Below are 15,410 nucleotides of genomic sequence, written 5' to 3' on the forward strand. Positions count from 1 at the left end.
TGGCACTTGGCCATGACTGAGGTGACAATTGGTGCTGTCCGCGTACTTCTTGTACTGAGCGCTTTTCTTGCCCTCACACATTTGCTGCACTTTGACCGCGGCTATGGATATTTTGATTTAATTTGGTGTACTTTATTAATCCTTGAGGGGAAATGAGTCTTTTCACGTGACCTCGGAGGTCAGAGCACAGGGTCAGCCATTGTGCCGCACTCCTGGAATTTTGTATTCCGAGTTGCATGAAAACATTCCCAGCAGGGTGGCACATTGTGGGCGTGTTGTATTGTAGACAGTTTTGTGCACTGCTGCCAGACAGGTTTCATTCTAAAACAGCATTTATTATTGGCACATCTGTTTTCAGTTTCATTTGTTTAATTGCAGTTTACATGACTAAAAGTAAATCTTGCTTGATGTCAAGTTTAACAAATGTATTTAAATAAATTGCATCAGAAGGACTACATCTTAGTGATTTTTACATTTTTAGGTCTGTACCTTGATAATTTTTTAATATTGTGATATATAATTTTACTAATCATCCTACCATAATGAATCTCTCTACCGCAGGGGTCCTCAATCACACTGCTTTTACAAATCCCATATCAAATGGCATACAACAGAGCCATACACTTTGCATTTATCATTTCAACAGATGGTGCATCACAAACATTAGCACTGATTTCATCACAAACATTAGTAATGATTTTTTGAATCCCATATCAAATGGCATATACCGGAGACATATGCATTGTACTTGTCATTCCACAAATATTTGTAGTAATAAAGAGTGTTGCATTTGTCATTCAAACAGATGGTGCATCACAAACATTAGAACTGCTTTAATGAATCCCATATGAAATAGCACCTACCAGATACTCCTGCATTGCATTTGTCATTCCAACAAATAGCACATCACAAACATTAGCACTGCTTTTACAAATCCCATATCAAATGGCATACAACAGAGCCATACACTTTGTGATGCACCATCTGTTGGAATGACAAATGCAAAACGTATGGCTCTGTTGTATGTCATTTGATATGGGATTTGTAAAAGCAGTGCTAATGTTTGTGATGCACTATCTGTTGGAATGACAAATGCAAACATTAGCACTGATTTTTTGAATCCCATATCAAATGGCATATAACAGAGACATATGCATTATACTTGTCATTCCAACAGATGGTGCACCACGAATATTTATAGTAATAAAGTGCGTTGCATTGTTTTTGTTCTAACCCAACCCCATCTATCCATTCTCTTCCGCTTATCCAAGATCGGGCCGCGGGGGCAGCAGCTTGAGCAGAAATGCCCAGACTTCCCTCTCCCTGGCCACTTCTATTAGCTCTTCCGGGGGAATTCCGAGGCGTTCCCAGGCCAGCCGGGAGACACAGTCCCTCCAGCGTGTCCCGGGTCTTCCCCTGGGCCTCCTCCCGGTTAGACGTGCGCCAGGGAGGCGACCAGGAGGCATCCTGATCAAATGCCCGAGCCACCTCATCTGACTGAATTCTACCCAATAATTTAATTCCATGGCTTGCTTGTGCTTTAACTCTGCCATGTCAGCTCATTCTCATATCCTCGATTGTCTTTCCCTTTCTAAGGATATCATCCAAATGATCTGAAGACTAAAATGGAGGAGTGATTCTCAGACATTCACTTTTTTCTCTTGACTTTCCTTCCAAGTATTTAATTAAACCCAATAGCACATGATAAATACACACGGGTGTAAATGGTAACAAGCTAAATGGAGAAATGCTGCTCTCTCTTGTCATTTGCATGTTATTGATAATTAGGAGCAATTAAAAACCAAGAATACGGCTGTTTAAGACTAAACTAAGCAATAAGGGTTCAAAATCTTAACGAGTGAGACAACTAAAGTGAAGCAGAAGTGTTACTTGAGCAATAAGAGCTTCTTATTAAGCAATTGGGTTGGAGCAAATTTCCAATGGGCTCACCACCTATGGGAGGGGCCAAGGAGGTCGGGTGCAGTGTGAGTTGGGTGGTGGCTGAAGGCGGGGACCTTGGCGGTCCGATCCTCGGCTACAGAAGCTGGCTCTTGGGACGTGGAATGTCACCTCTCTGAAGGGGAAGGAGCCTGAGCTAGTGCACGAGGTCGAGAGGTTCCAGCTAGATATAGTCAGGCTCACCTCGACGCACAGCTTGGACTCTGGAACCAATCTCCTTGAGAGGGGCTGGACTCTGTACCACTCTGGAGTTGCCCCCAGTGAGAGGTGCAGAGCGGGTGTGGGCATACTTACTTGGAGCCTGTTCATTGGGGTTTACCCCGCCGGATGAGAGGGTAGCCTCCCTCCGCCTTCGGGTGGGGAGACGGGTCCTAACTGTTGTTTGTGCGTATGCTGCTCCGATATCACATATGTTACAGCCATTACGATAGACAGGCCACCAGCAATAAATACGTACAATGCAAGAAAAATTGTATACAGTAAAATGTGTGTACAGTGACACTAAACGTACGTACATGTACTAAGTACTGTTTGTAGAAAATGAATTATGTTACTCACCAACAATGACACGACGACTTGTCCAATAACAATGAGTTTAATTTTACTGCACAACAAAGGAGAGCGTTACAGCTCTTCTAAAGGAGCCTCTTCAGGCGACTGTGTAGCACCGCCGTTGTTCTTCTTCCTGCAGTCTTCAATCCAAATCCCTAAAGCAGATTCCATCCAGACTACCGCCTTATTACATCCACTTACAACTCGTTTCATTCCCTGGTTAAAGGACACTGCGGCCGTAGATCTTATATTCTTTTCCTCCTTTTTAAATAAAAAGAATCGTGGACTCATTGATGCCGTAATGGCGTCCTACAGCGGTGTAGCTGTTCCCTTCCTTCAACATATCCAAAACTTTTACCTTTTCGGCAATCGTTAGCATCTAGCGCTTTGGGCACGGCCCCTGAAGCAGTAGCAGGAACAGATCATTTTGGAGCTGTAACGAAGGGCTTGCTTTGAGTAGTGAGAAAAGTGCTATATAAATGCAAAGAATTATCTTTGTGTGTAATAATAATAATAATAATAAAGACAAAAGAGCACAAAAGTTAACTCTTTACACAGCGAAACACGTTGATGCTGAATGAGTGAGACGAGACTTCCTGGTTAACGCAAAGCATAATCGAATTTGGCGCTCCGTCGCTGAGCCAGTCAGCACCCAGGAACTTAACCGTGCACTCTGATTGGGTAGCTTCTCAGCCATCCACCAATAGCATCCCTTGTATGAAATCAACTGGGCAAACCAACTGAGAAAGCATGTACCAGAAATAAAATGACCCATTGTCCACAGAAATCCGCAAGTTATATATTTAGACTAGACAAAGAGCCCTTTTCAACAATGTAAGATGAAACGGGCACGAGTGCAATAGTAATAAGTATAAGCACCACAAACCTGATATAGGTGTATTGAATGAATGCATAATTGAATCAGAATGCGTAATTAGGCCTCGAGCTGTAGTCAAAATCGCCTTTCAGGCCTCTAGAGCTTTAATCGAAGTCGCCTTTCGCCTTTGAATTTTTGCGGCCGCAAATCCGCCGCCTGCCATGATGTTGGGGTTGGATGTCAGTCGAAGTCGCCTTTCTCTTTGAATTTTCGCAGCCGTAAATCTGCCGCCTGCTGCGATGTCGGTCTCGTAAGGTTTTTCGGGCAGCTGCGCAGAAGGCAACTGCGCATTCGGCTTCGGACGGACGTGAGTGAGTGAGTGAGGAGGCTGGCGAATTATGTATTAAGATATGCTTACATATAAAATCCGCGATAGAGTGAAGCCACAAAAGTCGAAGTGCGATATAGCGAGGGATTACAGTATGTGAATGCCAGGTTGTATAACAGCTCAGCTGGACTTCACACTAGTAGTACCACAACTATGCACTGGGCTTTATTCTTATATCAGAGAATTACTTAATTACGACTATTGTTTGTGAAATGGGACATTTAAACTTGCTGTATTTTTTTTACATGTACAGACTACTAATAAATTTAAATTGTAATTTTTGCCGACCCCGATTCCAGGTACCCAAAATTGTTTCCGACTCCACAGCCCTGCTTATCACAGCTCAGTGTGCAGAATTAGACTGTAAAGACAGACAGAGTGGCAGAAATCGTGAACTCCAGTAAGAACAATAGAAAGACAAAGAAAAGAAGACCTGCTGAGAGAGAATGGAAATGAAAGGAAATAGCAGAGCTGCATCAGAGAGAGAGAGAGATAGATAGATAGATAGATAGATAGATAGATAGATAGATACTTTATTAATCCCAAGGGGAAATTCACAATTCACAGAGCAACCGGGCATCTGCATTGGTGCCACACCAAGGCTTTGTAAGCCTTCATTTATTTATTTTCAAAGTTGCCCTTTTCATCTCTGAATTTGAAAATGTATTTTAGTTTGTAATGAGGCTCAAGTATTTGAAATTGACATGAAATATTTAAATTGCTGCAGTCGCCCGTCCTGCTAATCGTGGACTTTGCCACGTTACACTGATGGATTGCCCTCTCTAATTTACTCCTTGCTTCCTGGTGCGGCCCTGTTTGGTTTTATAGCTTTAGTTGTCCTCGGTGAAACTTAACAGCTTTTGTCTTCCGAGACACCGCATCCCTTTTCATCCACGAGTCACTTGAGATATCAAACAACCCGGCCTTCCGATGTAACGACAAACAGGGAGATTAAGTAATAGGAGTTATAAAGAATGATATGATTTCACCATGGCTACCTGGTTTATCTTACCGTGCGATTGATGTTGCTGCTTAGTAACTGAAAAATAAATCCTCTTGAAAGTTGATACTAAATCAATACTAGAAACGGTAAAAACGAATTAACGTTTGCTGTCCAGTTTGGGGTGTTCATAAGGAATGTAATGATTTCCTTGCAGATTTCTTGGATGATTCTCCACTTATTGAGGGCATTGATAAGGAGAGGAGTCCGGGGGGGACTTTGAGAATTCTCTGCATCTTAACATCCACAAAAACATTGACTTTCACCGCACCCAATGGGTGGCAGAGCCGTCAGTGTGTTGGCCCCTAAGATTTGAAATGCTGTTCCTCTGAGTCTTTGTGAGGAAAAATCTATTGTTCATTTCAAACTCCTGTTAAATACACATCTCGTATTATTCGTTTTCTTGTATGTAACTTCTACTGTCTTGTTAATGTGTTTTGTTGAATTGTAAAGTGTCCGTGAGTGTATGAAAGGCGCTACATAAATAAAACTTATTATTAAAGAGCCTCTGTTCAAGGAGGGGATGTAGAGGTGGTCCACTCCTACAAGTACTTGGGTTTTGCAACATCATTGACCGGATGGACTGGTGTCGATGCCAGGGCTGTGGAGTCGGTAGATAAATCCTTCGACTCCAACTCCTCTGTATTTAATATGCTACTGTATTTTCCATGTTGATTGAAGGAAGGCAATGGACACGTCATTTTACCACAGAACTACTGGCTACTGGACACTGACTCTCTACCATATTGGCCAGTTTGAACCCCTGAACACACATCAGGCCATAGCTGACACCTCCACCTACATCATTACACTTGTTAAACACAATAAATTTGAAATACAATGAAAACACTTTCTGTAATGTACCATAATCCAGATTACAGTATGTGAATGTCAGGTTGTATAATCACTCGGCTGAACTTCACACTAATAGTAACACAACTATGCACTGGGCTTTATTCTTACATCAGATAGGGGTGGCTCTGAGGCTAAGGATATGCGCTGGTATCCAGAAGGTTGCTGGTTCGAATCCCCGTCACTGCCAAAAGAGATGCTACTCTGCTGGGCCCTTGAGCCAAGACCCTTAACCTTCAATTGCTCCAGGGGCGCTGCACAATGGCTGACCCTGTGCTCTGATCCCAAAGGGGTGTGTGAAAACTAACAAATTACAACTAACAAAAAAACAAACAAGTACTTCATTAGGACTATTGTTTGTGAAATGGGACATTTGAACTTGATGTATTATTTTTTCATTACAATTTAAATTTATTAGCAGTTGGAGTCAGTACATTTTTACCGACCCCGACTCCAGGTACCCAAAATGGTCTCTGACTCCACAGCCCTGCTCGGAACACAGAGGCCCTGTAGAAGAAAAGGCAGCGCAGACTCTTCTTCCTTTAACGTGGGTAGTGCCATCCTTCATATGATAGCCAGTGTGGTGTGCTGGGCTGGTAGCATCACTTCAGGAGAGGACCACCAAATCGACCGGCTAATTAAAAGGGGTAGGGTCAGTTATGGGACAGACTCTGGAACCCCCTGGAGGTTGAAGAGGAGGAGAGAATGACAACAAAACGGAGTGCCATTATGAGCAACACTGCACATCCTCTCTGTGGCATAGCAGCACTGCCCTCCATTCACTGCTTTTGGTTAATGGGTTCGAAGCCATGATGTAGTGTGGCCTGCACGCAGGGGGAAACAGAATAAAAGTAAATGGTAATTTTCAAACACTTGGTTCTCTGTCGTTTTATAACTGTGATCAAAAATCCAGCGCCGGAGGGAGGGTGTAATAAGAATATAAGTTTAATAGTCACTGTGCTCAGTACAAAAATTATTTTAGAAATCCACTCACATGTACGGGCCAGGTCAGCGTTAGCACACAGGGGCTCTCAGCATTTAGAACTGCTAGGCAAGCATTTGAAGAGAGAAGGTACAAATACAAAAATGGGCATTGGACTATTTTTATTGTTAGAGATGAAATGGAATCCTCACCATCCCTTGTTTGGAACCTAAGTAAGGGCCTACAGGTGGAGAAGACCGTATATAAAGACTGTGAATCCGACGGACGGATGGGTGATATCATCATCCGTCCTGAAAAGCCTTCCACGGCAAATGGAAGACTGTATACGCCGAGATCCCACCTTGATAAAAGTATTGTCTTGCTATGGCTTCCTCCATCTCTAATGCCACGTAAATCGTCAGTAAAGAAAGCAAAGTTATTTTCTCTTACGTGATTTTTACTGCCGTATGCCTTTTAATATCATATCTATATAGTTTTCGGTTACTTAAAACGCCGCAATTACAAAAGAACTTATTCCAACTAGGGAGGTGTTCACCCCTTAAAGGAACAGGGGGGACTCAATTCAGTTTTCCCCCACCCATTTTGAATGGATATGAATGTAAACTTGGTTGGATTGTCCATAGAGGAGACTCCGCTTATCGATGTACGGAGTGCAGCTTACAAGGGAGGCACACGACGGAGCGGCGGAGTAGTGAGGTGAATGTGCGTATGGGCCTGGGGAACGTTTCAGCTTTGAGTGTTTCTTCAGAGCCATTTTGTTACCAGTAATGGGGGCCAACGGTTGGTATCGATACCAAATTCAAAATTTTAATAACGATCCAACACTATACTGGACGTACGACTGTAACGGTGCCCATTACACTTGGGGAATGCGTGCAGATTTATTCTTGTGTCTCTTCTAACACTCGGGTTCAAATGTCTGATGTCACAAGTTAAAATGATTGCTTCTCACAGCTGATTGGTTACAGGGTGAGCCAGAATGAAGTACCCCACTTCTCAAGGTCATTGGATTGGGGTGGAGGGGGTCCTTTGATGAGCGATGATGAGTAGTTTTCAGTCAGCAGGCCACACTCCTTGGTCAGGTGCTCACCGTGCATTCGCTGTTGAAGGGTTCTTCAAAAACGACGACTCCATCATCAATATGCAACTCGCCTTCCGAAGACACTTCAGCATTCCTCCTATCGGTGACGTCCCAATTCTTCAGTGGGTGGCTAAATTTAGACTGACGGGTACACAACATTGATCAGAAAGTCTCCACGCTGCCCTCGTACTGTACAAATGCCTGAAAACACCCGAAGCTGTAAGGGCATCCATTTTGTAGTCTCCTAGACGTTCAGCGCACTTCTGTTGTCAGCATTTCCAACACGTCTTTGATTTCGCATGAGGACCTTCATTTCCATGCATACAAAATATTGGCAGTGCAGGAACTCACTGAGTGAGATGGGGAGAGCTGTGCGCCGACATTCTGCAAACCGTTCATCGGGATGCCATCGTCATGTGACCTCAGCAACGAGGCACATTTCCATTTGAATGGTTGTGTAAATAAACAAAACTTTCACTACTGGGCTGAAGCCAACCCTCGTGTACTTCATCAGAGACCGCTGCACAGTGAGCACACGTGTTACAGTTTGGGGCACCGTTGCAGAATTTGGCATTGTGGGCCCTTACTTTTTTGAGGAGGGGGGAGGAGCAACGGTCACCGTCACTTCAGAACGTTACATTGAAATGCTCGCGGCCCCAACTGGAAGAAATGAATGTGGTAGATTCCTGGAGCAACAGCTCATATGGCACGGAGATCCATGTAAGTTTTGTAGGAGATGTTTCCGGGGAAGCTGATCTCCCTGTATATCGATGTCGGGTGGCCTTCACATTTGCCTGATCTCGCTCTGTGCGATTTCTATCTCAAGTCGAAGGTCTACACACACCGACCTCAAAACCTTGAAGCCCTCAAGGACCTTATTTGCCACGAAATCGCCGCTATTCCCCTTGAAATGACCGAACGAGTCATGTGAGTATTCAGAAATCGTCTCGAAGAGTGCATCGCTAATGATGGCCACCACCATGTAGACATCATTTTTAGAACACAGTGGAGAACATCTATTTGGCATCCCCTTTTTTGGGTCGTAATGAAGTTGATTTTATCTTGTAGGGCTTTTGTAGAAGAAACATTTGAAATGTGTTACTTCTTTTTGGATCACCCTGTATATATTTATTTCTGAACTAATTCCAAATAGGATAAAAGGGCACTAGCAGTATCGTTTTTTGTTGGTCTTGAAAGAGCAATAACGGGTGTGAGTCCCATAATCCCCGAACTGAAATTTGAGTCTGCTAGAGGCTTGCAAGTAATTGTATTGTAAACACCTAACGGTACGTTTTAGTTTGAAATTCAGAGATCTGCGATGTGGAAATCTTCTCCATCCAAATAAAAATAAAAATGTAGACCCTGTGTGACGTCACAAGGGTCTCCTTCATGCTTCCAGGTTGGTCATGTTTTGTATCCCAGTGGATGAAATCCTGACAGCAGAGCAACTGACTTCATCACATCATCTTTTATTTTGCTAGCAGTGGGCCGTCGTTGCTAACAAAGCGGCGCTGACACCACACACCAGAACAATGGCCTCCAGTCTGACGTACAGTGTCAGGGGCCTGATCTGCACTGTAGCCCTTTTAAATGGCGGGCCATAGACACGCATCATTTCCCATTAAACCTGAAGCCTTTTCGACAGAGAAGAAACGCATAATACAGCCATTGAAAGGGGCTTAGAAGGGATCTGATGCTGCTAAGACCATCACTGGGGGGCCAAAAAAAAAAAAAAAAAGGAAAAGAAAGCCTCAGATGACAGGGAATGAGAGAATAAAATGAGAGAAAAAGGAAATAAAGGCATGCACCCATCATTTATTGGAGCAGACAAAGAACTCAGGAAGTGGTCGCTGAGGGCTGAAGACTTCTAAAGGATGTTATTTTTAACTGCTGGTTTCAAAATGATAAGAGAGAGAAAAAAAAAAAAGAAAAGATTAAAATGCTGAAAATATCATCAGCTCGCCGTGGATGTGATTTGGTTCACAGTACAGAAATGAAAACCTTCTGTCAAGTCATGGTGGCCCTCATTTACAAAGTGCTTGTTTGTAGCTTTATGCTAACCACCAGAGTTCAGTCATTGTTAATTTACGTGTGTGCTGTCATCAAACGGTAAGGTGGAGGCACCCGCTGACTTCTGTTTGGGCGGCACATGAGTGTGTGTGTGTGTATGTATATACACATACATAATATATATATATATATATATATATATATACACACACATACATAAAGTCATATGAAAAAGTTTGGGAACCCCTCTTAATTCTTTGGAGTTTTGTTTCTCATCGGCTGAGCTTTCAAAGTAGCAACTTCCTTTTAATATCTGACATGCCTTATGGACACAGTCGTATTTCAGCAGTGACATTAAGTTCATTGGATTAACAGAGAAAAGCCAAGCAAAATGACACCTTTTATTTGCTAACTAAAAAGATTACAATATGCAAGCTTTCGAGGCAACTCAGGTCCCTTCTTCAGGCAAGATGTAATGGATTAACAGAAAATATGCAATAAGCATCATAAAGTTAGACAGGTGCATAAATGTGGGCACCCCAACAGAGATATGACATCAGTACTTAGTTGAGCCTCCTATTGGCCTCTAGACGCTGTTCTCCTATAGCCTTTGATGAGTGGCTGGATTCTGGCCATACAAAATCTCTCCAGTTCAGTTCAATTTTCAGGACAGCCTGTTTCAAATCATCCCATAGATTTTCGATGATCTTCAAGTCAGGGGACTGTGACGGCCATTCCAGAACATTCTACTTCTCCCTCTGCATGAATGCCTTTGTAGATTTCCAGCTGTGTTTTGGGTCTTTGTCTTGTTGGAATATCCAACCCCTGTGTAACTTCAACTTTGTGACTGATACTTGAACATTATCCTGAAGAATTTGTTGATATTGGGTTGAATTCATCTGACCCTCGACTTTAACAAGGGCCCCAGTCCCTGAACTGGCCACACAGCTCCACAGCATGATGGAACCTCCACCACATTTGACAGGAGCTAGCAGTTGTTTTTCTAGGAATGCAGTGTTCTTCTTCCGCCATGCAAAGCGCTTTTTGTTATGACCAAATAACTCCATTTGTGTCTCATCAGTCCAAAGCACTTTGTTCCAAAATGAATCTGGCTTGTCTAAATGAGCTTTGGCATACAACAAGCGACTCTGTTTGTGGCGGGAGTGCAGAAAGGGCTTCTTTCTCATCACCCTGCCATACAGATGCGCTGAATTGTAGAACAATGTACAGATACACCATTTGCACCAAGATGTTCTTGCAGGTCTTTGGAGGTGATCTGTGAGTTGTCTGTCACCATTCTCACAATCCTGCTCATATGCTGCTCCTGTATTTTTCTTGGCCTGCTGGGTTTAACAGCAACTGTGCCTGTGGCCTTCCATTTCCTGATTCCATTCCTTACAGTTACAGAAACTGACAGTTTAAACCTCTGAGATGACTTTTTGTAGCCTTCACCTAAACCAGGAGACTCAACAATCTTTGTTTTCAGATCTTTGGAGAGTTGCTTTGATGATCCCATGCTGTCACTCTTCAGAGGAGAGTCAAAGGGAAGGAAGCACAACTTGTGATTGACCACCTTAAATACCTTTATATCTCATGATTGGACACACCTGTCTATGAAGTTCAAGGCTTAATGAGGTCATCACACCAAGTAATCAGCATTGAGCAGTGACAGGCATTCAAATCAGCACAATGACAAGGGGACCCACATTTGTGCACAGCCAGTTTTTCACATTTGATTTAATTTCATATAACTAAATACTGCGTCACTAAAAATCTTTGTTCAGAAAACACCGCAGTACTCCTAGGAAATGAAAGACATACCACTGTTATCTTTATTGTTGAAAGGAGAGTCAATTATTATGCAGGCTGAGAGGGGGTCCCAAACTTTTTCACATGACTGTATATACACTAATTGACATTACAGCATTTTGTTTTTTGAAATCTCATGAATATGCAGTACATGAAATTAAAATTCTTAGGTCTGTTTAAATGAATCTTGCCATGAAGTACGTAGATGGTCACATCCATTATCCCTGTTGGCATCATCCTTGTCAGGCACTTCATTTACTTTTATTTGCTTAGCAGACACTTTGATCCAACGTGACTTACTAAAGCGGTCAGCATAATCGAGTAAACATCAGTCAGGTGGACTGTTTTAGGAACAAGTGTGACAGGACAAGGGTACAAAATTGATTATTAAAACCTGACAGCTAATAGCAGATGGACAAGCTAGAGAGTCTTCAAGTGCCTCTTAGCACACTGAGGGGAGTCAGAACTTCAGATGGAGGTGGACATGCTCTTACCACTATTTAAAAGTTACTCATGAAAAGAGCCTGGAGTGAGTTTTGATCTTCGGCAGACCCGAGTGGGCAAGAAGGGGCATAGGACCTCACAAGTGTCTCTGTATTTACTAAACCGACTAACACATCCCACCCCCAGCACATTCCTGGAGGCCTCAGTCACATGGCTCAAAATGATAAGAAGGGCCAGACTGACTATGGTGCCTGGCCGAGATACTGAGATACTGCCATTCAGTTGGTAGCCAACCATATGAGCTTAATGGACTGAATGGCTGCCTCTTATATGTCAGGCTACATACAAAGATAGAAAAGGTGCTGCGTAAACTGGATAGAAAAGGCGCTATATAATCTAGACATCTAAGCAGAAATAGTATTTGGTTAACAGTTGATTAAGGGAGAATCGCAAGTAGAATTGCTTCACATAAAGGGTTGTTGACCTTTCAGATAAACGACAGTCTCTTATCTAGAACTTTCAAAACGTCTGCGAATAAGATATTGGAAAAGCACAGCTAAGGAATCGACAGTTGACAGACTAAATGGTCTCCTCTTGTTTACCAGATTTAAGAAGGATGATGAAATGCCCCCACGCCAGACAGACATACAGGAATAATCACATAGTAATGGATTTTATTGACTCAACATATGATTGATGGATTCTTAGGAGGTGCTGCTGGTTCATCGTTTTGGTTTATAGAAGATCAAACACTGTGTACGTTTCCGAGTTTGGTGATATCTGTTTGAAAGCAGATGGATGTGATGTTGGAAATCATGATAAGCTCTGTCTTGATGGATCTTTTCTATTTATTTCAGGCCATGGCAAAACCCCAAAAGATGCTGCTTCAGTTCGAGCCACACATCCTATCCCAGCAGCCTGTGGGATTTACTATTTTGAAGTGAAGATAGTCAGTAAAGGGAGAGATGGGTAAGTTAATATTTCAAGTACTTATTTAATATTATAGGTGTTCCGTAACTCTAAATTTGGCATTCGGTTGTGCAGACAGAATTCATTTTGAATCGGTCAGCATGTACTTCAGAAGAGAGGTCGTCCACCTGCCAGGCCAGTACTTGGATGGGAGACCATCTAGGGCAGTGGTTTCAAACTCTGGTCCTGGAGGGCCACAATGGCTGTTGGTTTTCATTCTAACTCTTTTCTTAATGAGTGACCTGTTTTTGCTGCTAATTAACTTGTTTTGTATTAATTTTATTTGACTCGCTCTTGAAGTCTCAGACATTGTGCAGCACCCCTGGAGCAATTTTCAGGTTAAGAACTTTGCTCAAGGGGCCAATGGATTGCAGTGGTTCTCTTGGTCAGCTATCTTACCAAGGCTGTCCCATCACCGATTGTTCAGTTTTGGCCAGGTGGCCTGCTCTTGGAAGAGTTGTAGTTGCTCCAAACTTATTGCACTTAAGAACAATGGAGACCACTTTTTGGGAACCTTCAATGGTGCAGGAATCAGTTTTGTATCTATTGCCAGATCTGTGCCTTAGCACAATCTTTCAACCTCGTGACTTGGTTTTTGGCTCTGATACACAATGTCAGCTTATGGACATTCTATAGACAAGTTTATGCCTTTCCTAATCATAATTCCTTCTTCTTCTTCTTCTTTCGGCTGCTACCGTTAGGGGTCATCACAGCGGATCATCTTGTTCCATATCTTCCTGTCCTCGTCATCTTGCTCTGTCACCCCCATCACCTGCATGTCCTCTCTCACCACATCCATAAACCTCCTCTTAGGCCTTCCTCTTACCTAGCAGCTCTATCCTTAGCATCCTTCTCCCAATATACCCAGCATCTCTCCTCTGCGCAGGTCCAAACCAACACCATCTCGCCTCTCTGATTTTGTCTCCAAACCGTCCAACTTGAGCTGACCCTCTAATATCCTCATTTCTAATCCTGTCCAACCTTGTCACACCCAATGCAAATCTTAACATCTTTAACTCTGCCACCTCCAGCTCTGTCTCCTGTTTTCTGGTCAATAGAAACTGAAGCTTCTGGACTGCTATATATTAGTTTGATCCATGCACATATGTTTGGGCCAAACCCAAATTTGTGCAATGTAGTGAATAGGTAGTCCCATTCAACCATATCGAATGCTTGTTCTACATCCAAAGATGATAATATCTCCGGGGTGTAAGACTTTATGAGTGAATATATTATATTAAATGGGGGTTGAAGACTGAAAGCTAAGTGTCTGCCTTTTAATAAATCCAGTTTGGTCTTGTGATATTACTGAAGGGAAGCACTTTCTTTATCCTTCAAGCTAGAACTTTGGAGAGTACCTTAACGTCATTATTCAGAAATGAGATTGGTCTATATGATGCACATTGTAATAAGTCCTTATTTTTCTTAGGAAAGACTGTAATTGATACTTGGCGGAAAGTTAGAGGTAAAATGGCCTCTGCCTTCTATAAATGCTGCTAATAAAATGGGATCTAACTTAATTGAAAATTTTTTGCAAAATTCAGCAGGGTAATAATAATAATAATAATTCATTACATTTATATAGCGGGTAGTCATTAGGGCCTGCTGTTTTCCCACTCTGAAGTGAGTTTATAACGTCTAGTAATTCTGAGAGTGTCAGAGGTTTATCAAATTCCTCTGCACTGAGAGTATCTATCTGTGGTATCTGTAATGTATCCAAAAACGCCTCTTTAACTGAGTAGAATATATGTAGTAGTCTCTAAATGTGTGCATTATATTTTTGTGGTCAATGATTTTATCTCCGTCTGTGTTGGTAATTACTGGTATTGCACTCCAAACTTCCTGCTTGTGGATTTGTTGAGCTAACATCTTCTTAGCCTTCTGTCCACATTCATAGTAATGATGTCGTGATTTAAAAATGAGTTCTGTTTCCTTTGTTGTCAAGAGGTTGAGTTCTGAATGCAAAGCCTGTCTTTTCCTATAAAGTGCCTCATTTGGACACCTGGTGTGTTCTTGATCTATTCTGATAATTTCATTCTGATACCTTCTTGGTTTCTGATTTATTTTTGTGGGAGAGATATGAAATAATCTGTCCTCTTAAAAAAGCGTTCAGAGTTTCCCAGAGTTTTCTGCAGAGACCTCGGAGGATGCATTTGTCTCGATTTGCAAGGATATGAACTCTGTGCAGTTCTCATCTGCTAATAAAATTGGGTTAACATATACAGTTTTTAATATCTGCAAAACATTTGGGATTTAATTACTTAGAGATCTTTATATAGACAACATCTTTGCATCCTATGAACAATTACATTCCAAATTTAACTTTCCAGCAACACATTTCTTTCACTATCTTCAAATTAGAAACTTTGTTAAACAGAACCTGCCCGATTTTCCTCATCTCCCACCTTCCTCTATGCTGGAAAAAATATTGTTCAGTTTCGAGGACTTGGACAGCATTTCTGCAGTATATAAAAATATTTTACAGTCCCTGTCTTTCAAAGATCCCAGAGGACAATGGGAAAAGGATCTCTCACTCGGCATATCAGAAAAAGAGTGGAAGGTAGCAATGCAGGGAATTCATTCGAG

At 42.2% G+C, this 15,410-nt stretch overlaps 1 protein-coding gene across 1 annotated transcript in view; it reads left to right on the top strand.

Annotated features, from left to right (window-relative positions):
• ranbp9 (RAN binding protein 9) overlaps positions 1-15,410 on the top strand; it is a 150,723-nt gene that overhangs the window by 28,478 nt on the left and 106,835 nt on the right. The window contains exon 2 of the mRNA XM_028790888.2: positions 12,713-12,824. Coding sequence (XP_028646721.1) covers positions 12,713-12,824 — 112 coding nt within the window. The remainder of the gene's footprint in view (positions 1-12,712; positions 12,825-15,410) is intronic.

Source organism: Erpetoichthys calabaricus, chromosome 6 (assembly GCF_900747795.2).
Source record: "Erpetoichthys calabaricus chromosome 6, fErpCal1.3, whole genome shotgun sequence".
NCBI classification, from domain to species: Eukaryota; Metazoa; Chordata; class Cladistia; order Polypteriformes; family Polypteridae; genus Erpetoichthys; species Erpetoichthys calabaricus.